The sequence below is a fragment of the Equus asinus genome, chromosome 9 (assembly GCF_041296235.1).
Source record: "Equus asinus isolate D_3611 breed Donkey chromosome 9, EquAss-T2T_v2, whole genome shotgun sequence".
In the NCBI taxonomy this organism is placed as follows: domain Eukaryota; kingdom Metazoa; phylum Chordata; class Mammalia; order Perissodactyla; family Equidae; genus Equus; species Equus asinus.
Genome location: NC_091798.1, coordinates 48,953,451 through 48,981,444, shown reverse-complemented (window position 1 = coordinate 48,981,444; position 27,994 = coordinate 48,953,451). Strand labels below are relative to the sequence as shown.

Below are 27,994 nucleotides of genomic sequence, written 5' to 3'. Positions count from 1 at the left end.
GGTAGCTTTGATAATTATCTCAATAAACTGTAAAATAACTAATTTATATCACTTATTTCAGTTCTCTCTTTATGTTTTACTCTTATTTTTAGATTCTCAGTTATGTTTTAAAGGAAAATTTTAAAGAATTGTTTAAAAGTATTTTGTGTTCATGTGCTTACTGAATCAGATTAAAATTTTAGACATTTATTAATTGAGGAGCTTCTATTTGCAAGGCTTTGGATAAGTACAGTTGAATAAATTTAAAATTAAATTTTCATGAAGTCTAAATTGGCCATGAGTGAGACAAATCATTATATGAAATTTAGAATGTTATACCTTTCTCACAAGTAAATTCTAGATGAATATAGTAGTTAAATGTAAAGAAGAAAATAATCTTTCAATTTTTTTGGTTATGGATGGGTACAGAGATTTTTTATCATAAATTAAGTAGAAATATTAACAAGAGAAGAGAATAATATATTTAATTATAAAAATTAAGACATTGAATAAAAATATTAAAAATAAAAATTAAATTGAAACAAATACTATTGAAACAAAGTGTTAATCTTATTAATATATTACTATATGACAAGCATTCAACTTGCCTAAAATCAAAGAAAAACAAACTAAATACAAAGAACAAATAAGCCAGATTTTCTTTATCAAGTTGACAATATTTTAAATTAAATGAAAATCCTTAGTTCTAGTGCAGTGAGGAGGTATGATGTAAATAGGATGTCCTTTTTATACAACAGTTTGGCAACAGTCATAAAAATATTTACAACTATTGGCTTCTTCCAGGAATCTGTCCTAATGAGATGCAAAGATTTATAGATAAGATATTCACTTGAATCTTTAAAACAATGAATCTTTTTCTTTTTAAATTGAGTTAATGATAGGTTACAATCTTGTGAAAGTTCAGTTGCACATTAACGTTAAAACAATGAATCTTTAAATGATCTTTTTCTTTAAAAATCTTTAAAAACAATGTGGCTATCCAAAAATAGGTGATAGCAAATAAATTGTGGTATAATTGTACAATAATTATATAAACATGAAAAATCATATTTTTGAAAGATAAGCGCTAATAGGTCAGAACCATGTTCAGAATATAATATATTAATAAACTAGAATATATAGTTCTATACAAAGTGTGACTTTTCATTATAACTAACTTTTCATGTATATATATATATATATATATATAGATATATAAAAATAGTAATGTTGATGTCACAGGATTACAGGTTATTTTTATTTCTTTTTTTATTTTTTTATACTTTCTAAATTTTCCAGCATGTGCATGCATTTCAACATCAGAAGAAACAGACATTCTCTTTTTCCTCGTACTCCTCAAAGCATGATCTTCTGAGTTTTCTTTCAAAGGAAAAGAAGACAGAGTAAAGATATCTTGAGAGTTAAATAATGAATTTGATATTTCTAAACAGAAACCTTATCCTAGTTTTGATAATTTGATGTTCTATATCAATGGAATCATTTTGGATGAATATTTATTCTTATTCAGTAAGCTTGTACAGCTATAGCCCACACAAGTTAAAGTCTATGGAATTTAGTTTATAAACCAGCTTCCTACTGGTTTCTGGAATGTGCCAACACATTTTGTAAACAGTGATACTTGCTAAAACTCATCTCTCACCTGAAAAGCATCCAAGAATTTTGCAATAGAAAAGAGTGTGCTCTGTTCAAGCACAATAAATCCTAAGATTTGCGGCGCTACTGTTTTATATAGGAGAATGGCAGTGGAATTTCCAAGAGCTAGTTCCATACCAGGTAGGCAATATCTGACATGCCCACAGGTGAGAACTGGGGCAGAACTGCCCAGGGTTATATTTAGTGGTAGAAAAGAATCCTGTTTGGGAAGGAGCTGCTCTTATCTGAGTGACTTCTTTTCTGTATCTGCAGAGTATTTACCTTAAACCCTATTGATGTGGGCCTAAGGTAATCAGCAAGGCAGAGTGTCATTTCTGATGTATCCACAGTCTTGGCTGTCTCTTAATTTTTTTTGTTTATTTTGAGTAAGATTAGCCCTGAGCTAACATCCTCCTCTTTTTGCTGAGGAAAATTGGCCCTGAGCTAACATCTGTACCCATCTTCCTCCATTTTATATGTGGGGCGCCTGCCTCAGCATGGCTTGATAAGCAGTGTGCAGGTCTGCGCCCAGGATCCAGACCAGAGAACCCCGGGCCATTGGAGTGGAGCATGCAAACTTAACCGCTATGCCACTGGGCTAGCCCCCTGTCTCTTATTTGTTTTAATATAGTTTTTATTTTATCAATTTGGTACTTTTATGACTTTCAAAAATAAAATAGTACTCTCAAGATAAACAGTACCCTCCTGTTATCAATACTTAATCTCTAGAGGTCAACATTTTTAATTATTTTAAGATATTTTTGGTTATCATTTACTTCTATATTTCTCAATAGAATATATATGTTACTAATTCTCAATTTTTCAGTTTTAACTATCACTTACCTGGCTTCCTACTCATATTCACACATATTTCTTCTCCCTCTAAGGCACCAATATAATTATGAAAATTTGCAAATATTTTGATTATCCGTTTTTAGCATTATAAAGAAATTATAATATATAATTTTATTCATAGCTAATATACATAATGTATTGCAAATATAATTACAATTTGGTTTTTTTCCACTTTTTATTCCTGATAATAATTGCCTTCTTTTATCTAGCTTTCTAAATGCCTGTCACTAATCCTTCTCAAACGCTCCATCATAGCTGAAATTTCTCAGTACGATTTAACAAACACTTCAAGTATTTTTACTCAATTTTATTTATTTTTTTCTTGAAGACATTTGCCCTGGATATCTTCAAGAATCAGTCATTGTCCTGCCAAATGTGAACAATATTCTGGTTTCTCTCAATATAGATTAGTTTTGCTCTGAGATCAGAGCAGAACAATTTAGTGATCTCACCAACTGGTATTCAGACTTTCATTTAACTCTACTATTTCCAGTAGATTTCCTCAACCCAAACTGGCAGCTGTCTGGTTGGACTTCTCCAGAGAGTAAGTCTCCAGTATTTGGCCGAAGTGTAGCAAAGGCAGACTCCCAGATGCATCATCTACATTAGGGTATCTAGGGGTGCAAATACTTCTTAAACAAATTTCCAAGGCAGACTTCCTCATGCGTTTTTTTTGTTCCTGAGGAAGATTCGCCCTGAGCTAACATCTGTGCCAATCTTCCTCTAGTTTGTATGTGGGTCACTGTCATAGCATGGCTTGATGAGTGGTGTAGATTCCTTCCCAGGATCTGAATCTGCAAATTCAGGGCACTGAAGTGGAGCACGCTGAAGTTAACCATTAGGCCACAGGGCCAGCTCCCACTCATTCTTTTTGATGCTTCTTTGACACTCTCAGGAGCACTTGTTGTGTTCCCACCTGCAGGCTTAGAGTTCAGCATTATTCACTCTGCCTAGTCACATGCCTCTTATCTATTCACTTTTCAGTTTCCAAAATTACTTTTCGTTCACATTCTCTTTGTTTTTGAGAGTTAATATGTTAAAATCTTTCCTTTAAGACTGAGAAGGAACTGAGATAAAGAATGTGATCAGTTAATCATTTTTAATTGCAAGTGTAAGGGTCACTGATTTCTGTATTTTGTTATTGTTGTTGATTTATTATTAGTTCTTGTTATTTTGTATTACTTTTGGCGGGGATGAAAGTAGCTCGGAAGGAATCAATGGATTTACCATGACTATACTGATAATATATTCTTACTCTAATTGTTTTTATTGAAGTATAATTGACATAGAATATTGTATTAGTTTCAGGTGTGCAATGTAATGACTTTATATTTGTGTATATTGCAAACTGATCACCAAAATAAGTCTAGCTGACATCTGATACCATACGTGGTTACAAATGTTTTTTCTTATGATGAGAACTTTTGAGGCCTACTCTTAGCAACTTTCAGACATGCAATACAGTGTTATTAACTATAGTCACTATGATGTACATTAAATCTTCATAACTTTTTTACTTTATAACTGAAAATTTGTACCTTTTAACCCTCTTCACCCATTCCATCCACACCCACCCCTTGCCTCTGGCAGCTACCAATCTGTACCTATGAGCTTGAAGTTTTGTGGGTTCTTTAGATTCCATATTTAAGTGAGATCATACGGTATTTGTCTTTCTCTGTCTGACTTATTTCACTTAGCATAATGCCCTTAAGATCCATCCATGTTGTCACAAATGGCAAGATTTCATTTTTTTTATGGCTGAATAATATTCCATTGTGTGTATATACTACATTTCCTTTATCCATTCATCCATTGATAGACATTTAGGTTGTTTTCATATTTTGGCTATTGTAAATAATGCTGCAATGAACATGGGGGTACAAATATCTTTTTGAATTAGTGTTTTCATTTTATTTGGGTAAATACCCAGAAGTGGAATTGCTGAATCATATGGTAGTTCTATTTTTAATTTTTTGAGGAATCTCCATACTGTTTTCCATAGTGGCTGCACTGGTTTGCATTCCCACGGGCAGTGCGCAAGGGTTCCCTTTTCTCTACATCCAAGCCAACATTTGTTATTTCTTGTCTTCTGATAATAGCCATTCTACTGAGGTTCCAATTTTTGATCCCTGTATAATTCATGTTAATTAACATAGTGCTTATTGAATATAGAATAAAATATAGTTCTATTTTTCCTTTAATTCTAAGATATGAACTAGAAGTAAAAATATGAAGATATTGTACATTCAAAAATAATAGTTACAAATAGGTTTCATAATGTTTTCAAGCCAAATATTACCGTGATTAGATGAGCTCAATCTATGGTTTACTGTATGCTGGGAACTGAGTGAATTGTATACTGCAGTATGTAAGCGAGACAGGTATTATCAGTTTTTGCAGATGAATAAACTGAGATCAGAATAGTATTCAACCTCTTCTTCAAAGTTATATAGATAATAAATAATAGAGTGAGAATACAAACTCAAGTATTATTTTATAATTTTTTAAAGTAATGCTTTTTTCCTGATACATGCTTTCTTCCTTACTTGATCTCTACCAAAATAAGGCTTCAGTAATCTGGAATTTAGGAAGAGCTCTTCCCAGATGTGGGGAAATAAAAGCTATGTTACTCTGGGCTAGTGTTTGTTTCATTAGCTGTTGGACACCATTCTGCAACAGACTTACATGATTTCTTTTTACTTCCTCTCCATTATTGCACATATGCAACTTACCCCTAGATATTTGCCATTTAAGTAACAGCTGAAAGAAAGAATTGGGAACAAGAATTAATAAATTACAAATAAAATCTTTTCTTCTAACAGAGAGAAGAAGAAAAGGATCATCAGGTGCGTTTGGCAGTTGGAAATGGCATACGAAGTGATGTATGGAGAGAATTTCTAGACAGATTTGGAAATATTAAGATGTGTGAGCTTTATGGAGCTACTGAAGGAAACATTTGTTTCATGAATCACACTGGGAAAATTGGATCAATAGGGAGAACAAATTTCTTTTACAAAGTAAGTACAATATTTTCTTTACAAAAGAAATACATTGAGGTCTCCTAATCTCTCTTCTAGACTTTGTGCTTGTAAATTACGGTAAATATTATCAACTTCTTTTTTTAAGGTGAGAACTTCCATAAATAAAGTAGTGGCCTCTAGACAAACTGTGGTGCTGTGGGTTATGAAAACTGCAAACATCTCCCATGTTTTCCCTCTGTAACATGGAGATAATGATACCTAATTCTTTTGTTCAGTTTTCAAATTTTATGATATAACATATAAACAGCAAGCATAAGTCCTGATATATATTAATTTAACTATTTCCACTTTCCTTGAGTATTTTCAATCCACTATTTCTATGTACCTTTAATTTTTATATAACTCAAAAATTATATACAGGGGTCCTCCCTTATCTGCGGGGGATATTTTCTAAGACCCCCAGTGGATGCCTGAACTGCAGGTAGTACCAAACCCTATATATACTATGTTTTTTCCTATACATACATACCTAGGTAAAGTTGGATTTATAAATTAGGCACAGTAAGAGATTAACAACAACTAATAATAAAATAGAATAATTATAACAATATACTGTAATAAAAGTTATCATAGATCTTAGCAACCCCAGCATATGATTTTTTTTTCCTTATTAAACCAAGAACTTTCATTTTTTCACTTAAAGGAAGCACTTTACAGCCTCTCTTTGGCGTATTTGAATTGTTAAGTAAAATAAGGGTTACTTGAACACAAGCACTGCAATCCCACAACAGTCGGATAATCATCAGATAATCGAGACAGGTACTAAGTGACTAACAGTGTGCAGTTTAAAACTTATGAATTGTTTATTTCTGGAATTTTCCATTTAATATTTTCAGACTGTGGTTGACCACAGGTAACTGAAACTGCAGATAAGGTGAGATTATTTTATAGGCTTCTAATATATGGTTTCTTTTTCTTTTTCTTTTTTTTGGAGGAAGATTAGTCCTGAGCTAACTACTGCCAATCCTCCTCTTTTTGCTGAGGAAGACTGTCCCTGAGCTAACATCCATGCCCATCTTCCTCTACTTTATACATGGGACGCCTACCACAGCATGGCTTTTGCCAAGCGGTGCCATGTCCGCACCTGGGATCCGAACCGGCAAACCCAGGGCTGCCGAGAAGTGGAAGGTGTGAATTTAACTGCTTTGCCACTGGGCCAGCCCCTCTTTTTCTTTTTTTTTTGTTTTTGGTGAGGAAGATTGGCCCTGAGCTACCATTTGTTACCAATCTTCCTCGTTTTGCTTGAGGAAGATTGTCCCATAGCTAACATCTGTGCCCATCTTCCTCTATTTTTGGTATGTGGCACGCTGCCAGAGCATGGGTTGGTGAGCAGTGTATAGGTCTGCACCCAGGATTGGAACCCAAGAACCCCAGGCTGCCGAAGTGGAGTGCATGAACTTAACCACTATGCCACCAGGCTGGCCCCTAAAATATGTTTTTATAAAAAACTATATCAAGATGCCACTAAAATCTTAAAAGCAGAGAAAAAATCACCTTCCTAGGAATAAGACTTACAGCTAATTTCTCTGTGGCAACCATGGGAAACAAAAGATAGTGGACAGATATCTTCGACTTGCTTGGAGAAAACAGTTGTCAAAATAGAATTTATACTCAACAATAATATTTTTTGAAGAATAAAAGTGAAAGTAAAGAAATAAGTCTCAAAATTTATGTAACCTCAAGGAGAAATAAATTCAGAATCATAGTAGGATATTTTATTATAGCTCTTTCAGTGTTAGCCAGAATAAGCAAAAGAATCTTCAGTGATAGCAAATATTTGAATGATACAATAAACAAACTATTTGAACTAATGGACATACATAGGACTCTGTATTTAAAAACTGCAGAATATCTATTCTTTTCAAGCACTTATGAAGCATTCACAAGGATGATGGGACCATTTATGGAATTCCAGCAAATTTCAAAGGATTGAATATATATGGATTATGTTCTCTGACATCAGCTTAACAGGCTAGAAATAAAATTTTTAAATGACAGCTAGATCGTCTCCTATATATTTGGAAATAAAACATCTTTAAATTTCTGTGAGTCAACAAATAAATCAAAATAGGAATTAGAAAATAGTTTGAGCTGAATCATAATGAAAATGCTACATTTCAAAACTTGTGGGCCTGGCTCAGAACAGCCGAAGATTAGTGAACTAAATGTCCATTTGTATGAGTTAATTAAAAAAAAACACGAAAATAAACTCAAAGAAAATAAAAGGAGGGAAATAAAAAAGAGCATAAATTGAAGAAATAGAATAGAAACATTATTGAGGAGTGTCAAGAGATAAAAATATAATTTTTAAAAAGTAAAGAAATTGATTCAAAGCTGGTGCAATTGTCCTAATGTTTGGAACCTCAAGAAGGTGAAAACTATTTTCATAATGCGTTCTTTGGGATTTTGAAGGTCTTATTGACATCTCAGAAATATGTCTGCATTCTGAACAAAAGTAACTTGGGGAAGAATAAATGCTGATATTACTGAGTTTTACATTCCTTACAGTTGATTTTCTCAATTCATTGCACTAGCTCTATTAAAAATTTGGTATTCCTATTAAAGCTCCTGACTCATTCCAAAGTAATCATCCAACTGGAGCACAATGAAGAAGATTTGTATTTTCTATTACTGGCTTGACTTCATTACAGTTTTCTAATGTCTTAAATTCCCTGTCAGATTGTAATAATGTCAATGCTGGAAGTCATGATTGTCTCCAATTTATCTGGAAAACTTCTGATGTTCAACACCATTTAGTTAGGGTTTTTTTCAGTTAGTAAATTTTTAAAAATATACCCAATATCATATGAATTCTAGTTCCTTTTATTATTCCCTTCACATATTGTTTGCTACATAGCAGGTAATCAGAAAAATTTGGGCAAATAACTATTCCATAATTACATGGGGAGATTTAAGAAGTGTGTCTCTCAGAAATGTAAACCCAAGGAGACTTACCATCTCAGAGAGGAAACAGCCTCTCAATGAAGGTAGGATGTTAACACTGAAGGACAAAGATGAGGCAGCAACACAGAGTTCTTGTAACCCAAATGTCCTTCTTCTGTGCTATACATACTATTTAAATGCATGAATCTGAACGGTGATGTGCCCCATAGGAAAAAATATAAAAAAATTTGTGACAATGCATGGAAGAGACAAACCCAAGTAAGTTACGGACTGTCTTCTCCTTTTCTACACCCAGGGATAATAACAGGGAAGGAAGAAACATGAAATCCCTAGAGGAAATAAAACTTGAAAAAAGGGAGAAAATGAATCTCAATAAAAGACAGCTGAAAAAAATATGGATGCACATTAAAATAATAAGGCCTCCAAAGTGGCCAGGAAATGTTTAGAAAAACAATTTCCCACAAGTTCAAAAATAGCGATAATATTCTCTTTAAAAATAAGAGCTCAAAGAAGAGGAAAGTGCAAGGAAAATGTAAATCAACAAAAAGAGTTGGAAAGTAGGCATGCTCAGCTCAAAGAAAAAAATAAAGGAAAAAATGAAAATATTACAGAGATGAACACTACATTAAAAGACTTACAACACCACATTAAAAGACTTAAAAATAAACAAGAATATAAACATTCCTAGGGAACAAGATGGATAGGATTAAGGAGTCACACAAAGAATAAAAAGAATAAGCAAATATTCTTATAATATAAAGTAAATTAGAAAGATAGATTTTGAAAACATAGACAATGATCTGTCATGTGCTTAATTGGTGTTACTGTAGAAAAAATCAAGTCAAAGAGAAAAACAATTTTTTCAAACCTAATAGAAGAAAACTTCCTTAAAATAAAGACTCCAATCTTTAGCAAAAGAGCACATTGCGTTCCAGGAAAAAAAATATTACGCAGAATGATCATCAGAAAAATATATCCTGGTGAAATTACTGAACATAAATTAAAGAACCATGAAGAGACGCTGAGACAGAAAAAACAAAGAACGTAGAAAGTGTAGGATGAAGATGGGAAACATCTTAGACATCGCTCAAAACAAGAATAAAACATTAAATATCAGAAAGAAAGGAAAGTAATGTTTCCACCGAAGAATTTTAGTTCTAAGTTGTTCTTCAAGTATAAAGGCAACAAAGAAGTGTTCTCAAAATTTTAAGAAATCAGAGAACATAATACCTGTGGATTTACAGGAATGCAATGCTTCTTTATAAAATTCACTGAGTGGAAATTTCTGGTCAACCAGAAGATAAAGCAGAAAAAATGAAGGAATCACCTTCAATTAAAAGGTTTGATTGAATCTGTTTAAATATAGAAGATCGAACAGCTCTGAATTCTGTTTATAGATGGAATGCAAGTGTAAATCCTGACAATATAAAAATAATTATAACACTAACAAAAATGGGAATTGGGTGGGAGGAAATATAAATGCTAATTCTTTCATCTCTCATAGTGAGAAAACCATAGATACAATGTAAAGATAAAATATGGGGTTTAATCAATAGGCTTATTTTCTTCACATTTTTATAGACTTTTTTAATGTCTTAAAATTAGACATCTTTTAGGGACTAGGAAATTTAGCCAACTGCAAATTTAGGGAACAGTCCACACAAGACCACCCTTACTCCTGCCATCAATTGCTGTTTGAGAGTCCCTAAGACCACCTTTAGGTTTGGTAATTCGCTAGGACTCACAAAGCTCACTGAAAACTGTTAGACTCATAGTTACAGCTTATTACATCTAGAGGATGCAGGTTAAAATTAGCCAGGAGAAGAAGCCTTATGGCAGAACCAAGGAGGGTACCAGATGCAAAGCTTCTAGTGTCCTCTCCTGTGGAGTCAGGACAGTGGCATTACTCTCCTGGAATTGATGTATGGTGATTTACATGGACTATTGCCAATAAAGGAAGCTCATTAAGCCTTGATGTCCAGAGCCTTTTGGGGGCGGGGGTGACTCAATCATGTAAATCTAGTTGGCTGCCTCCATGGCTGACCTCCAAATCCAGCCCCCCAGGAAGTCAAGCTGGGTGACTCAAAGCCCCTACCCTACGTCACATTATTGATGTGGCTCAGAAACGCCACTCTACATCATATTACTATCTGGTTGCTGTAGCCCTCGGGCATCAAATACACTCCTATCTATAGAGACCTTGCAAGGACTTAGAGATTGTCTCCAAGAAGCTGAAAGTAATAGCCAGACCCCTGGTTAAATTTTGAATTAAGGTTAAATTCTTTACCCCACAGGGACTGATATGCTCAAGAAACAATTTAGTTTAACTTTAGTTCCATTTCCTTTTGTTTAAATTCAAGAAAATTTAAATTGATTGCATTTATTAAAATGGTATAGTTTCATTTTTCATAAATTATTTTATTAATCATTTCTACCTTCCTCTCAATCAATTTAAACACATATTTATAATGATGCTCATCAAATGCATTTCTTTATATATATTTGTTCAAAGTTTTCAATATGCCTCGCCCTGTGAACGCAGTGAACAAATGGGCATAAATGCCTGCCCATGTGCAGGTTGTATTCTATTGGAGAAGACAGAAAACAAGCAAGATAAATAAGTTAAATACAGTCTATATTACATACTCATAAACACTAAAGAGGAAAATTAAATAGGGAAAGGAGATTGTGTGTATGTGTGTGTGTTTTGGTAGGGGTTTTTGTAATTTTAGATCGGTTGACCAGGGAAGGCCACTGAGAAAGCAAGATTTAGGGAAAGGCTTGAAGGATATGGCAATGAGTTCATGAGGCTATCTGCTGTTCAAAGTGGAATGAACAGCCCGTGCAAAGGCTCTAAGGTGGTTACCTGCCTGGCATGTTTGAGGAACAGCAATGAGACCACGGTACTGATAGTAAAGTGAGCAAAGATTTTGAGCAGAAGATTGAGTGCATCTGTTTTAGCTTTAATGGGATCACTTTGGGTGAGTTAAGAATATGTTCCAATGTGTTAACAATGGCTTACTTTTGGTTCAGGTTTGGGAAAATTTTTAATTTCCTTCTTATTTTTCTCTTTTCTTTGATTTTTTTTAGATAATTTTTAAACACAATTAACTCTGAAAACTCTTCAGAACTATACTGTTGCATAACAATGCATTCTAAGAATAAGTATTCATAATACCCTAATTATATATAATATTATATATTACAATATATAAAAATATAGATTTATAATAGGTAGACGACTTATTTGTGCGTGTTTGTATTTTTTTAAGAGTCTTCTGTTTAAGAAAACAGAGAAACTGCCCTTTACCTATGGTGCCAAATAAATGAGCCTCTGCTGTCAAGGTCGAGGCAATGTAGCAGAACGTTGAGGGGAAAAATCCTACACTGGAATCAGTGTACCAAGGACTCTAATCTCAGCTCTGCCACTACCTGACTTTTTGACTTTGACAAGTAACTTTCCTCTGGATTCATAGTCTCCTCAAGTGTTAATAGAAGAAATGATTCTTGTGTTCCCTTTCCAACTTCTAAATTTACAAATCTGAGTATGCAAAGGCATAGAGATCCATCTGTGAGGGAACTCCAAGGGGCAGTGTGTACAGCCACAGGCGTGCACAGCACAGTTCTGGGGGATCCGTGCTCCTAACCTGGTATGAATGGGAGCCTCTTCCGCTGTGCTCTGCACATATATACCTTTACCTGTACCTGTACAGGTACATATACATTTAGGAGATATTAAAGTGTGGCATCTATTTTTTTATGTTATTATAATGGCCATTTTTGTAATCTTGTGGGACCTGTTGAATGCAGGGAAAAAAGATAGAAATCCCTCTAGCTGAGACTTACTGCTCTGACCCAGACTACTTCTAGAAGATGCTGTGATATATTTAAATTTCCTTTGTATTATAAAATTACCCACTCTTTGACCATTGAATCCCTATATCTGATAACAGGCATATGGAACAGTGATTGGGCGTGGAATGAATCACCCATGCATGTGGTTGCCAAATTAATCTAAAAGAAATAACACTAAAGCTGTTATAATAATATCACCAGTTGCTGGGCAAATTTTTCAAGATACAAAGCATGTTAAAACACTAGAGAAAAGAATAGGTAATGAACTGGGCTCTGTTCTTGTTTGGCCTAAATGATAAATGCAGTTCCGGAACTTCTGGAATCTTTCTTTTGACCAGTCATTAGGCAAGTGGCCAACATCCTGTTATCCCAATTACAGACAAAGACCAAGAAGATGCAAGCTTGCATTTTAATGAGGAATCTTTATGTCTAGAATAACAATACATTTTCCTTTGCTGCCTCTTTCATTGGCCCTCATTGTAAAATAGGATTATACTAATTTCTACCCCATAGGGTGTTTTGATGATTAAATTAAATACTGCTCTTAAGCTCTTAGCACAGTGTCTGGCATGCAGTAAGTGCTCAATCAATATTAGTTGCTCTCATTTATATTTCAATTCAAATAATGAATTCTGATTCTAGTTACATGCTGAGTTTACTGAGATTAAAAACCAGAGATGTTTCTGTTCAGTCTTTGATAATAAATAATACTATTACATCCATCTTATTCATCTTTTCCCATTTATTTGTTCTATATTTGTTCATTTCTCTCTCCCTCCTCCCTCTCTTCATCCTTCCTTATTTTTTCTCACTTCATTTTATTACCTCCATTTTAGTTTTTTTAGTTGAGCTTAATGAAATTGCTTGTTTAATGATCAGGAAAAACCTCAATTTTCTTATATATAAAATGAGCGGGTCGGATTGAACCCATTTGCGATTCTCTCTCAGGGTCAGATTTTAGTGGACCTGTGAATCTGCGTGACATGGCAATATGGACATTACAGGAGCGGGGGAGCCAGATATATTTGGGGGCAAGGAGAGATGTCCACTTAACTTGTTTCCCAATGTGATGAGGATGTTCCCACAGATTTGCCGTCTCCCAGCACAACAGTGTGCAGAAGCACTGAGTGTTCCTTCAGGGACATTCAAGTGCAAGGCCTGGGGAAAGATCAATGTGTGTCAAATAATAAGTACATTTTGGGCATCTGGTCCCTTTTCAAAGGATTGGAAGTTAAAAATAGAAAACAAAATCCTTGCATTCACATGCTTACATTTTAGTTCTATAAAGACTTTCCGTTTCAAGGGATGTTTTGAATGATTGCAAAAAGGGGAAGGCAAGAAAATGGTCCTTCTACCTATCATTAGTAGAATATTTCATTATGTGCAGCGATTGCTTGCTATCACTCATTCAAGATTAAAATTAGTGCATCATAAAAGAAATGAAAGTAAATGTCAGTACCTAAGTTCTGTTTACTAATACCTTCAGTTTTGATTTTCAAATGTTTATTTAATTTTTCATCAGTAAAGTTTACCGGTTTTAATAAATCCACGTTCCAATTCTTTATTTCAATTGACTGAGCATAAAATCTACTACCAGTAGATGTCACTGCCCAAATAAATAACAAGTTTTGTTTTTGTTTGATTTTGTTTTTACAGCTTTTTTTCACTTTTGACTTGATAAAGTATGATTTTCAGAAGGATGAGCCCATTAGAAATGAACAGGGCTGGTGTAGTAATGTAAAAAAAGGTAAGATTCTTGTATTTGAAGATTTCTCCTCAAAGTTTCTGGATTTTTATTTAATTACTACTGTATTTAGAAAAGAAAGAATGGTTATTTCTAATATATAGTGTAACTTATTTGGGATTTCAATGCAGGTAGAATGGTTTAATTATTAGATGTTAGGGGGCCCAAAAGGATCACTCAGATGGCACATTATTAAAAGTTAAAAGTGGTTACTATTAGGCTCATATTTTTCTTAATCTATCACTTCTGGTTTGTAACAGTGGCACATGTGGAATGCTTGATATCACCAAAATATGCTATAGAAATGAATGACTTAATTTGTCATTGTAGGTCTGGGGGAAAGTTGGCCAGACTTGGATTTCAATCTGGGCTTTCACATTTAGAAAGTGTACAGCTTTAGGCAGCTCACTCAACCTGAGTCTTATTTTCTTCATATGTAGAATAGAGTGACAATATTTATTTTGTAAGGTTATCATTGACGATTAAATGAGATGATGTGTGCAAAGCCCTGCAGAGGGCCTGGCATGTGCCTTCTTACCTCCCTCCCCTTCTCTTCTCCCTCTCACTCTCCCTCCTCCACTAAGGTAGACTTTCTTATAATTTTTGGTTAGAAATTTTAATGAAAGCAAGTGCCCCAATTAATTTGCTGCTACATATCATTAATCTAGAAAATTAAATGTAGAAACATGCACTTAGAATTGTTTAGAGATCCACTCTGAATAAATCAGGCCAAAAATACTTTTTACAGCCTCAGAATATGTTTAAACTACATTCCAGAGATGATTTTCTTTAAATCTTTATTTAAAATGTGAAGCTAAAGGTTGCAAACCTGTTTTTTTTTTTTTTTCTGGTAGCTGAAAGACTGGAGAAAATATAGGCCTTATCTATTAAAAAACAAATTTCCCAATCCTCTGAATTTCAAGCCTAGGAGAATTTCTCAAATATCTTTCCCTAATTCACCTCTATAGACAGCATCTAAGATAAAAGGCATTTCTAAAGAGATTGCAAAGAACTTTATTTAAACACTTTTCTAGTGTGTTTTATTTATTACAATTACAACAATATCTGACATTGGAACTTGAATCCCAGAACTGCTTATGCAACCTCAGGGTTCCTTAAAAAGCAGATTGGAACAGTATGGTACTGGCATGAAAACAGACACATAGATCAATGGAATAGGATAGAGAGGCCAGAAATAAACCCACTCGTGTATGGTCACTTAATTTACAACAAAGGAGGTAAGAATATATGATGGGGAACGGACAGTCTCTTCAATAAATGGTGTTGGGAAAACTGGACAGCCACATGAAAAAGAATGAAACTGGACACTATCTTATACCATACACACAAAAACTAATTCAAAACGGATTAAAGACTTGAATGTAAGACCTGAAACCATAAAACTAGAAGGAAACATATGCAGTCAGTTCTCTGACATCAATCTTAGTATTTTTTGCACCAGTTTCCTCAAACAATGGCAATAAAAGCAAAAATAAACAAATGGGAGTACATTAATCTAAAAAGCTTTGGCACAGCAAAGGAAACCATCAACAAAACAAAAAGGCAACCAACTGAACAGGAGAAGATATTTGCAAATCGTACATCTGAGAAGGGGTTAATATCCAAAATATATAAAGAACTTACACTACTTAATATCAAAAAAACAAACACTCCGATTAAAACATGGGCAGAGGACTTGAATGTTTTTCCAAAGAAGACATGTAGATGGGCAACAGGCACATGAAAAGATGTTCAACCTCACTAATTATCAGGGAAGTACAAATCAAAATCACAATGAGATATCACCCTACACCTGTTAGAATGGCTATTATCAAAAAGATAAAAAAATAACAAGTGTTGGCAAAGATGTAGAGAAAAGGGAAATTTTGTACACTTTGTTGGCAGAAATGTAAATTGGCACAGCCACTATGGAAAACAGTAGAGAGGTTCCTTTAAATGTTAAAAATAGGACTACCATAGGATCCAGCAATTCCACTCTGGATATTTATCTGAAGAAAACAAAAACACTACATCGAATAGATATATGCAACCCCATGTTCAATACCGCATTATTTACAATAGCCAAGATATAGGAACAGCCTAAGTGTCCATTGATAGATGAATGGATAAAGAAGATGTGGTATATAGATACAGTGGAATATTAGCCATAAAAGAGAATGAAATCTTGTCATTTGCAACAATGTGGATGGACCTAGAGGGTATTATGCTAAATAAAATAGGTCAGATAGAGAAAGACAAATACCATATGATTCACTTATGTGTAGAATCTAAAAAACAAAACAAGTGAACAAACAAAACAGAATAGAAATAGACTCATAGATACAGGAAACTGGTGGTGAACAGAGTAGGGAGGAATTGAGGGGGCAGGTGGCATAGGTGAAGGGGATTAAGAGGTACAAACTTCTAGTTATAAAATTGACAAGTCATGGGGTGCAACGTACAGCATAAGGAATATGGTCAATAATTTAAAATAAATTTGTATGGTGACATGGTAACAGGACTTATTGTAGTGATCATTTCATAATGTAGAGACGTATCAAATCAGTGATGTACACTTGAAGCTAATAGGATATTCTATGTCAATTATACGTCAATAAAAGAAAAAAAGCAGATTGTCTCCAAATATCAAGTTTACTATTTTCCAATTCTCATTTTGGGTTACTCAATATTATTTTTTTCATTAAAGTATTTTGTCTTGCATAAATTATATCCAGAAGGGAAAGATAAGAATAGACTGTGACCTTTTTAAGCATTTGTAGTCATTAATTTGTCAGGGAAGAACCTGTCACCTGTCTTCTGAAGAAGAAAAACAAAGGACATAAATTTTAAGGGAAATATAAGGGGCTTGGAAAGTTCTGAAGTACAGGGAATGTGGACTGATGGAATATGTGATGAAGGAGAGGCTCTGGAGTTGGATGGACCTGGTTAAAAAGCTCCAGCTCCAACATTTGGCAGCTGTGTGACATCGGGCAAATCAGGTTTTCTTCCTCAGTTTCTTCACCTGTAAAATGAAGATACTAGAAGGGCCTGTCCTACAGGTTTGTGATGAGGACCAGATGGGATACATAGGTAAAGTACTCAGAGTAGTGGCTGGTACCCAGAAAGTGCCCAATAAGTGTAACAATGGCAATGATTGTGATGATGATGATGGTGTTGGTGATGACAATGACAATGAGAGGCCTCTGCTATAGCAGAGCTGGCTTGTTTTGGCCAGTGACATGTGTGCCCTTGGAAGCCAGAATGTCTATAAGGAGTGGGAGCAATGGGAATTGAATAGAGAATGTTAAAATGACACAAATTGCTTTACAGTTTGCTGGAATTCAACCCCGTGTAACTCATCATGTGGATGTTGCTGCCCTTCATCCAGAAGAGAAGGGGGGCAGGGGGCAGGGGGCAGGGGGCAGGGGACAGACCAAGTCAACAATGGCCTTGAAATCTTGTAGGGCAGTGATTGCTGCTCCCCTCTGTCTTCTACCCTTCTCTTAGGAGTAGATTTTTACCTTGCAGATTGCTGGGCAAAATCTTGATTAATTTGGATAAATCCTATTGAAAATTTATTTCAGATAAAGTGTCTAAATATAGGTAAAACCAATACATTTCATGTCTCATCTCTTGCCTGTAAAGGATTTCCAAATGAACATCCAAATAAAACATTTTCTTAAATTTCTAATAATATATTAATTAGATCATTGTACAGAAGCCTTGTTACAAAATCATAGAGACTTGAATTTGTGTTCTAAGTCCATTCGTTTCTATCTATTGGACTTTGATAACTTACTTCATTCTGGGCCCTGGTTCCTTCCCTGTGAAACAGGGATTATAATTTTCAATTTCAAAGAATTTCTGTGAAAAATAAACAAGATGACTGCTGCAAAGGGCGTATGGGGCTTGCTATATAGCAAATGCCCAATAAATATTGCTACTCTCATAATCTTATTAAAATTATTATTATGGTTATTACGTATATAGTTGTCATTATTATCACTGTTAAAATCTATGTAATCCAAAAAACAAGGAGCCATTGGTCCACCCACCCAGGATATAAAATAAAGTTAACGTAACCTTCTTTACATTCGATTTCCTTTTCGTTAGTTTTTCCAAAGTAATTTGTGTTTATGGCAATCTGTGAAAGGATGTGCTAAATGTAGACACCCAGAGTAAATGATATCGGATAGAATAAAAATAAGTTCAAAGGAAAGTAAGATAAGCAACACTGGTTGTGTTGGTCGGATATAATTTAGGTACCTGCATAGTGTGTGCAATGGTGGTTAATGAGATCACTGAAAAATGCCTTCTCTCACAGGAGAACCTGGACTTCTCGTTTCTCGAGTGAATGCACAGAATCCCTTCTTTGGTTATGTGGGGAACAGGAAGCACACGGAAAAGAAATTGCTTTGTGATGTTTTTAAGAAGGGAGACATTTACTTTAACACAGGAGACTTAATAGTCCAAGACCAGGAGGATTTCCTTTACTTTTGGGACCGTATTGGAGACACTTTCAGGTATGAAAGACCATCAGTTGTGCTGCTCGTTCTGTGACGGTGAACCATGCTCCCAGCAAGGCTCTGTGGAAACATTACAGACCACGTGCTCTTGACCTTCAGGGCGGACGGAGCCCTTTTCGCTCTATAATGTCTCCCCACTTAAAAATTCATTGGCCATCTGTTTTTAGATTGAAACATAAGTTAAAGTTTGATGTCCACTTTTATAATTATTTTAATGAATCACTTTGGTCCAAATCTGAGCTTCTTTTCTTTAGAATCTAAAACAGGGAAGCAGACATGAAATCTAAATAGTAGGGTTAAAACAGAAAATCAATTTCATCAAATATAGTCTAATTCTTGACCTAATGATAAAAATAGTGAAACAGCAAAACTTTCTTTTCTTATGTGTTCTTTTTTAGTTCCTTAAGATTATTTTTGGCTTATGAAATTATGTTGCTTTACTAGTCAATGACATAGAACAGTGAAAGACAGACAGTACACATTCAAAAATGATTGACTGAGTAAACGAGTTATACTTCCTACTTTCTCTCCTTCCTGTACCATGTTATGAGCTCACTTTATGTAAAATTATTTTAATTAGAATAAAATATTCATTTATATGCATTTGAAGAGCCAAAGGGGTTAAGCCCTAGAAATTAAGGGAAGTCAGTACACTGAAAGACAACTACTGTAGCTTTCTTTTCAGTTTTTTCTGTCTGTCATTAGAGATATGGAACAGTACGTACTTAACTGTTGTTATATTACAAAATAAAGAGGGATTTATCATTATTTTACTTTTTATAACACATTGTAAAAATGTTATGTTTTACAGTAAGCAATTTATATACATTAGACATAGATAAAATAATTTTCACTAAAAAACAGATACTGATGTTGACTTTGTTGACTTATCAACAAAGTGCTACCTTAGAAATGCCTTTTGTTCTGCAAACTGCCGTTGTTGTTGGTTACTAGGTGCTCGCACAGAGCCAAATGCAAGGCACTAAAACTAGAACTGGGTACCTAGTTCTTCAAATATAGGTGCACTCACTGGACCTTTGTGTTTATTTAGATGGAAAGGGGAGAATGTTGCAACCACAGAAGTTGCTGATGCTATTGGAATGTTGGATTTCATACAGGAAACAAACGCGTATGGTGTAGCTGTGCCAGGTATGAGTATATTTCAGGGTTTGGAAGGATTCTCAGAATAGTATGTACTGCTTTTCTTTAGTTTTGCAATCTTAACTAATTCAACCTTTTATTTTTTATATGTTAAAATAAATATCCTAGTCTTGTCTTGGCAAGTAATGCCCTAGACCAAGCTAACAAACTTCACGGTCACCTCAGGGAAAAGGTACCCACTAAATTTTAATGTATGTGTGTATTTTTAAGCAAAGCTCATGCTTAAAATAACTCACTTTAGTGACTCATGCTTGAAAATAGTTTACAGCTTTTCAATAGTCTATTATTTTTCTCTTTATGATTGGAGTTTATACACGCCACTAAACAGGAATGTGTTCTAATTTAAATGTTTAGTAACACTTGTTGTTAAGTTGAATTTTTTTCAAAAGTTATTCAAAAATCTGTTTGGCCTCATTTATCTTTGTAAATATGCATATAAGGATTGTCTTATGATGGTGAAAATGGCAAAGAAAAGTGACCAACGTGAAATCACAGACAGCTGTTCTCCTTTGCTGTCTTTTTTTTTTTTTTTTTTTAATGACAATACTTTCCAGCTAATGTTTGTAGGTGCAGGGGACACTGGGGGGTTTTCACAGGGGGGCAGAGGAAGGAGATGGTCACTCTAATAGACAGCAACTGGTGCTGGAGAAATGCTACAGGAGATTCTGATCCCCTGGAAAAATCCATACGTGGCATGATAAGAAGTAAGCCATCTGTGGAATTAGTTATGGAAATACCAGTCTCTAGTTTCTTAACTTAAAAGTATGCTCTTTATTTTTTGCATTAATGCTTAACATGGACAATTCTCTGGAATATATTTGCCTTTAAGTAAGTGTTTCCTCTTCATATTTTTATATTAATGGTGGTAGGATGCAAATTATGGATCATTTATGGGGTTTTCCATTCCATCTATTTCATTTTTATAGTGTAGACAATTAGGGATATACTCTGCCGTTCTCGGTTGCTAAATTATTTCTAGGGAGTAAATCATATGCTCAGGGAAGGATCCGCTCATTTATGCTACTGTTGCATTATTATTGCTGCAGTGGATTTAATGTCTCTATTTGCAACAATTAGTATATAATTAATAGGATTATTTTTTAAATTTAACTAGTACTTACAAAATTGACTCTGTTTCAAACTTTTTTTTCAGATTATGAAGGAAAAGCAGGAATGGCTTCTATTATTTTAAAACCAAATAAGTCTTTAGACTTGGAAAAAGTTTATGAACAAGTTGTAACATATCTACCAGCTTATGCCTGCCCACGATTTTTAAGAATTCAGGTAATTTCCTGTCTGAATTTTAAGAATTCAGAGAATTTTATTTACCCATCAAATTTAAGACCAGGAATTCAAGAAATGGTTTAATCACAAAATAGTATTTTATCCCTTACATAATATGTGCATTTTATTTATATTAGAAAATTTCAAGAACAATTAAAAGTGTTGGGATGCTAATTTATGCCATTTTTGAAGCTTGATTATAGAAAGGGAGCATGATGAAACGCTGGGATGTTTTTGTCCTAATTATAGAATTGCTGTTTTCCTCTTCAATCAAGACCTTAGGGAAAAAATGATGCTCCCAGTGATTGTGGCAAGGCCCAAACCACATCTTACACATGCCTTGTGAAGACTTTTGGTGCAATGTACCTAAAGTTAGGTCCCACCAAGCTGACGTTAAGGTGTCTGCAGGATGTGTGCAGAACTTACAGGCAATTTGCTTTAAGCAATTCTGCTTTTAAAATGTTTCCTCATTCTGTCCAACCTCCCTCTGAGACTTTATATTTTGGGGGAATCCTGAATTCATTGGTTTTGAGAGGCGGGCTCTCTCTTCTTAGGTTACTGGAATAAAGTACAGTAAAAAGAAAACAAATCTACTCAGGTACTGCGTAACTTTACTGGCTCATTTATTCAGCCATTCATTTATTTAATATTGTGCCTCAAATGTAATTTCCCAAAGCCAGTACTCATCATCTCTTAACATCTATTCACACAGAATTTTTCTGGATACTTTTGTCATATCACTGTTAGATCCCTAATGGAGCAACAGATGGAGACATTTCATTTTCAAAGCTTTTGCTGAGCAATCCTTGTGGCCCAGTCACTACTTGGCAAATGGGGCACATCATCTGAACTGTCATAAATACATACTTCATTTACATGATTGTTTTTTATTTTTAAGAGCTTTCATAGATATTGTCTCAGATTATTTCATAGCGATCCTCTGAAATACTAAAGGAAGTAAATATGAAGCAGAAGTAACATATATTCAAGTGAAATTTTTATTGAGATAACTATAAATTCACATGCAGTGGTAAGAAATAATACAGAGACGTCCTGTGTACCCTTTACTCAGTTTCCTCCAAAGGTAACATTTTTCAAAACTATAACAACCAGGATATTGACATTGATACAATTCACCTGTCTTTTAAAAGTTTCCTCTGTTTTACTTGTATTCATTTGTGTGTGTGTATTAAGTTCCACACACTTTTATCACCCGTGTAGCTTCATGCATCAATGATCGCAGTCAAGATATGAACACTTTCAACACAACAAGGATACCTAATGTTGCCCTTTTATAACCACACCAGCTCTGCCCCTTCCCATCCTGCCCCAGAAATAATGTATTTTATTAGAGCAGAAAGTTGATGGATCAAATAATATTTTAAACATTTTTCCTTCCCCAGGGCAACTTAAAATTCACTTTCATTAAGCAGAAGAAATATTTGGCGTAAGACTACTCGAAGACTAAATCAGTCTTCTACAAATTTAGAAAATATTTTAGCATCATTAAACACCTAAAAGAACTTGGGCCATGACTGTTATGTTTATTACAGTATTTGCTATAGTTAGCACAATGCATGACACTTAGTTGGCCTTCAAAATATTTATTTAATAAATGATTTATAATAAATGATCTGATATAAGCAATGCAAAGTGTAAGTTACTTCTGACAAAATGAATAAAACAACTATTTCATTAAAAATCTGTTTAGCACAAATTAGAAAAAAGATTCTTTTTGCCAATAAATTTAGAAAAAGTTTTAAAATGTGATATTACTCAGTATAGCTGGGATGAAATTAAATTGTTCCTTTCATCTGCTGTGGAAACACAAATTATCATAACCCCTCTAGAACACCGTTTGGTAAATATATGATCAGACTCAGAATTTGCATATATTTTGACTTAATAATTTAATTTCCAGAAATTTATCCTTAGTAAATAATCAAAGGTGCACAAATGTTATATGTAAAGATGTTCTTCAAAGTATTGGTAGTAGTAATAATTTTCGATATTCTCTGTAAGTTCAAGAATAAGAGTAAAGTTAATTAAAATATTATAGTTAGATGAGATCTTATGAAACCACTAAAAAGTACTGTTTCAATGAAAATTACCTAACCTGGGGAAATATACCTGGTATAATATTGTTTTTTTAAAAAAAGCAGAATATCAAATGTTATAAATACAGTAAGCTTCTAATTTTCTAAAAAAGAGAAAAAAAATATGTGTTTCTACACAGTCACATCTAATTCTGTGATGACAGTTTTGGGTGAGGAGGGGAGAGAAGGCATGAGATCAGGGAAGGAGTTTCGAAGAGAAGTTGATTCTTGAATCAGGCCAGAAGGATGAATAAAAATGGCCGAGTTACTCGCAGAACCTTATATGAACCTCTACATTCATCTGATTTAAAACAAGTTTGCTTCTCCATACTCGAAACTGCCACAAAGATATATACCTTATCTCCTTTAAATCTCTTAAAGCAGAGAATCTTAAACTTTCTAGATTCATGGCATCTTTAGTGTCTCAGTAATTGTTTCATAGCCAGTCCTGGTGGTCCAGTAGTTAACATTCTGTGCTTTCACTGCCACAGCCCGGGTTTGTTTTCTGGTCAGGGAACCATATCACCTGTCTGTTAATTGCCATACTGTGGTGGCTGTGCGTTGCTGTGATGCTGAAAGCTATGCTGGTATTTCAAATACCAGCAGGGTCACCTGTGGTGGATTGGTTTCAGTGTAGCTTCCCAACGTAACACAGACTAGGAAGAAGGACCTGGCCACCCACTTCTGAAAACCCTGTGAATAGCAGTGGAGCATTGTCTGAGGTAGCACCAGAAGGTGAGAGGACTGGGCAGGGTTCCACTCTGCTGTACATGGGGTCACTAGGAGTCAGAATCCACTCCACAGCACTACCAACAGCAAACTTATTTCATGGCACTCTTGGGCCAAAACAAATACCTAAACATCCCTTTATTCAGTAGTTAGGTCAAGACAAACTCATAAGTATTTAGATCTAACAAATTAGTTTCCGTTTGAAAAAATAATGTATATAAATTGAAAGAAAAAATACTCATACTTCATTTTTAAATAACCACAAGTACTAAGGAGATATAAGTTGGATTATAAATTTAGAATTAGATTGGACTGAACAGGCCCAGCCTAATTCCATGTTCCACATTGATTTTTGGCTGTACTTGCTTTTTATCACAGCAACCACTGAAAACCCTGTTTCACAAAGAAATGAGATCATTGAAAAGAATGTATCACTAACTAATATTGAAACTGTGACCTACCTTGAGCTAGTAGTTTGTGAGTAGTGACCAACGGATGTCACTAGGTTTACCTTGAATATTTAAAATATCCCATGGGGACCCTGGAAATTCACAGAGGTACTACACAAGGTACCTCAGTGCATAGTTTGGAAACCCAAGTTTCAGATCATTCTTTACTCCCTCTGGTTCTTAGAGTTTTCTGCCTTATGGAATAGATTGCTATCTTTTACAGCTTCTATCTTCTTGGTATCTACTAGCATTCTCTGTACATAATATTGTATCGACACTGAATTGAACCAATAAGCTTATGTGTTTTGAGACATATTTGTAATAAGTTGTAATCAGTTATTGACTTTATTCATAATTCTTATATGTTGAATAGAATTCACAGGTAAATCAAGCTAAAGACTTAAATGTTCCAGGGGGCATTTTTTATTTCTAATGTTAAATTATTGGTAGTAAATATAGAGATAGTTATTGGATATAAAAGTGTTAGAATTAAATATTACGATCTACATTGTTAAATGTTTTATTTATATATTATAGATAATATTAAGTGATTCCACTAATCCTGGTAATTGCTTTATAGGAAAAGATGAAAACGACAGAGACATTCAAACTACAGAAGTTTCAGCTGGTAGAAGAAGGATTTAGTCCACTGAAAATTTGTGATCCACTTTACTTTATGGATAACTTGAAAAAATCTTATGTTCCATTGACCAAAGAACTTTATGATCAAATAATATTGGGGGAGATCAAACTTTAAGATTTTTTATATATGGCATTTTCATATGCTTTCTTAGGAGAGGTGATAGTATGTGACTCTTTAATATGAAATGGGGAAAGGGAACTGACATTAATTGTGTGCTCTATTTCCTTAATATGCAAAGCTTTTCTTTAATTAAGTGAGAAGTTTAATTTGTTTTAATTGAGAACCTTTAGTTGACTGTTCTTTTTACCTTTTTGGAGATTCAGTGCATAACTAAGTATTTGCCTTAATCTTAAAGATTTTAAATAATCAATCAGTGGTTAAGAGTTTAGACGCTTACTAAAAATGAACTTTTTAATATTTAAAGTTTCTAGTTTTGAATAAATCATTAAATTTTACTCAAATATTTGATTTTTATGTGCCCTGTCCTATAACTCAATAAAACCATCTTCATTAATATGTTTTGAGATTTTGTTCTGATGTTTTAAATTGTAAACTTCCAGTCAAGAGAAACTGACTGACCAAATGCATGCAGTGCTCTCTCCCTTAGCTTAAAGGCGCATTAAGATGATAGAAGAAATATAAAAATACGAAACAGCAAAGCAGGAAAACTGATAAGCTAAAAGTATTTAGGAATTTTGGGAAGATATATAAATGGGATCAAATTGACAATAAAATCCAACAGAGCTGCAGAAACCATTAATAATACAAGAAAAGAACAGACTAGAATAGAACCCAAGTATTAACCCCAAGATCAGAGGCAGAAAAGGTTTTGAGTGTGAGCAGGTTTGTGAGCAGCTAACTGGGAAATGTAAGACAAGGACAATGCAATAAGCACAGTTGTCCCTAAGTCTGGAGGCACCAGGCTCCAGTGTTTGCTTCAAGCTAGAACCACATGAATGACTCTCTTAAAGTGAGCGTCCTCCGTATGCTGGGTTGTGGGGCTGGACTAAGAAGGGGCGTAGGGCCCAGCAGGAAGCTCTGCTGCCCATAAACCTACCTCCTGTACAACCAGAAGGAAAGGGGGCTTTGCCTCATGTTTCCTCTCCAGGTGAAAAAGCTTATTTTCGTTCGAAGAGAAGCTGCAGATAGTTCCTTTTTGTCATTGTTAGGAAAACGTGTTATAAAGTTAAAACATTTTTTAAAATTAAAGGTTAACCATAAGTAGCATAGAAATAAAAGGTCAAAGTTTAGAATGAGCGAATAAACAAGAAAGTGTAATCAATTTTGCAAAAACCAGGAATTTTAAAAGAGAAATATTAAAAATGATAAATAGAAAAATAAGTCTAAGCATATCTATTCTCCCACTATCTATGAGAATGGATTAATTTTCTGTAATAAAAAAGTATTAAATGAAATGAACAAATTGACATTTAATTTTTATATTGGTGATTTGGCTGTTTTTCACCTTTCCCATTAAAAAATTGTTTTGCCTTTATGTATATATTTGTAATTTATAGGTGCCCTTTAAATGCTATAAATATGACTGAACTCTTTTCTACTAATTCCTAGCTCTTTAAAACCTTTGGAGTTAGATCGTGATGGTGTGAACTAAGCACACCTATCTCACCCCCTCCCCATCCTTCCTGTCAAATCCATTACAATAAAAGACAAAGTATTACAAAGAGAATAAGCCACTAAAAGATGGGGGAAAACCGAGAGAGTGTGTCTTCCATAGTTGAAACATTGTGAGAAATTACTGGAAAATAGAAAACAGATGGAATCAGATTATCAAAGAAACAATAGAGGAAGGGGTGAAACAAAGCTTCACACGGATGCAGCTGGAAACTGCTTCAAAGGCGAAAGGAACTCCAACCACATTGAAAACATATAAAGACCCAGCTGGGGCCTCTGTGTAATCATCAGGGTAATTAATTATAGGAAATTGAGATCATGAGGTGCCTTGCCTGTCCCTTGCTTGTAGAAAACTTCCATCAGCAGACAAAGTAATTCATGACATGAAAGAAATAGCAAATAAGACCACATGAAATTCAAAGTTTCTTTAAGACAAAGACAGTAAGGATTAAAGTTTTTAAAGAGCTAGAAACCAGGAGAAAATATCTAGAAACCAGGGAAAGATAATTGTTCATATGTATAGTATATAAAGAATAGTTACAAATAAAAAAATACAAAGGCAAAATAATTTTTAATGGGAAAAATATGAGAACAGGTGATTTAACAATGCAAAAATTAAAAACTCAATTCATTCAATCATTTAACGCAACCCCATATATGTGTGTGTGCAAGAAAGAAAGAAAGACGGGTACTAGGGATACACTGATAAGCACAATCAGGTCAACAGGCGAGGAGAGGAAGCCATTAAAAAACCACACAATGAAATGTGGAGTTGCAACTGTGACAATTGCTACAAAAAGACAGTCAATCTTATTGTTAAAGAAAATGAAAATTTAAACAATAATGACATCAGGTTTTGCCCATCAAGCAATAATTACACATTTGTACACATTATTATTGGGTTTGGCAGGCCAGGATGTGGGGAAATTTTAACTTCCTAGTGCCACTATTGAGACTATAACTCAGTACAGATATTTTGGAAAGCAAACTTGGCAATAGACGTAAAAAATTTTCACTATACGTATGACAAGCCTAGCAAACTTCAAACTGGAAAAATAGAAAGAACACCACACCAAGGCACATTATGATCAAATTGTTGGAAACTAAACATAAAGAGGAATTCTTGATAGCAGGTAAGAGAAAAACACCACATTACATTAAAAAAAACAACCAACACTTTGAATTATGGCTAACTTCTCACCAAAACTATGGAAGCCAAAAGCAAATGGAACAATAACTTTAAAATGGTAAATAAACAATTGTCAACCCAGAATTCTACATACAGCAAAAGTATTCTTTAAGGATGAGGGTGAAATAAAGGCAGTTTTAGGTAAAGTATATCTAAAAGAATTCATAGCCAGGAATCCTGTGTTAGAAGAAATGCTAAGGGAGCTTCCATAGACCAAAGAAAAATAACAGTAGGCAGAAACTCCAACCATCAGG

At 34.3% G+C, this 27,994-nt stretch overlaps 1 protein-coding gene across 1 annotated transcript in view; it reads left to right on the top strand.

Moving 5' to 3' along the window:
• Positions 1–25,435, top strand: part of SLC27A6 (solute carrier family 27 member 6) — a 58,988-nt gene extending 33,553 nt beyond the window's left edge. The window contains exons 5-10 of the mRNA XM_014859513.3: positions 5,310–5,504; positions 13,944–14,034; positions 18,356–18,554; positions 19,609–19,706; positions 20,872–21,002; positions 24,857–25,435. Coding sequence (XP_014714999.3) covers positions 5,310–5,504; positions 13,944–14,034; positions 18,356–18,554; positions 19,609–19,706; positions 20,872–21,002; positions 24,857–25,033 — 891 coding nt within the window. The 3' untranslated portion in view covers positions 25,034–25,435. The remainder of the gene's footprint in view (positions 1–5,309; positions 5,505–13,943; positions 14,035–18,355; positions 18,555–19,608; positions 19,707–20,871; positions 21,003–24,856) is intronic.
• Positions 25,436–27,994: the final 2,559 nt, after the last annotated feature.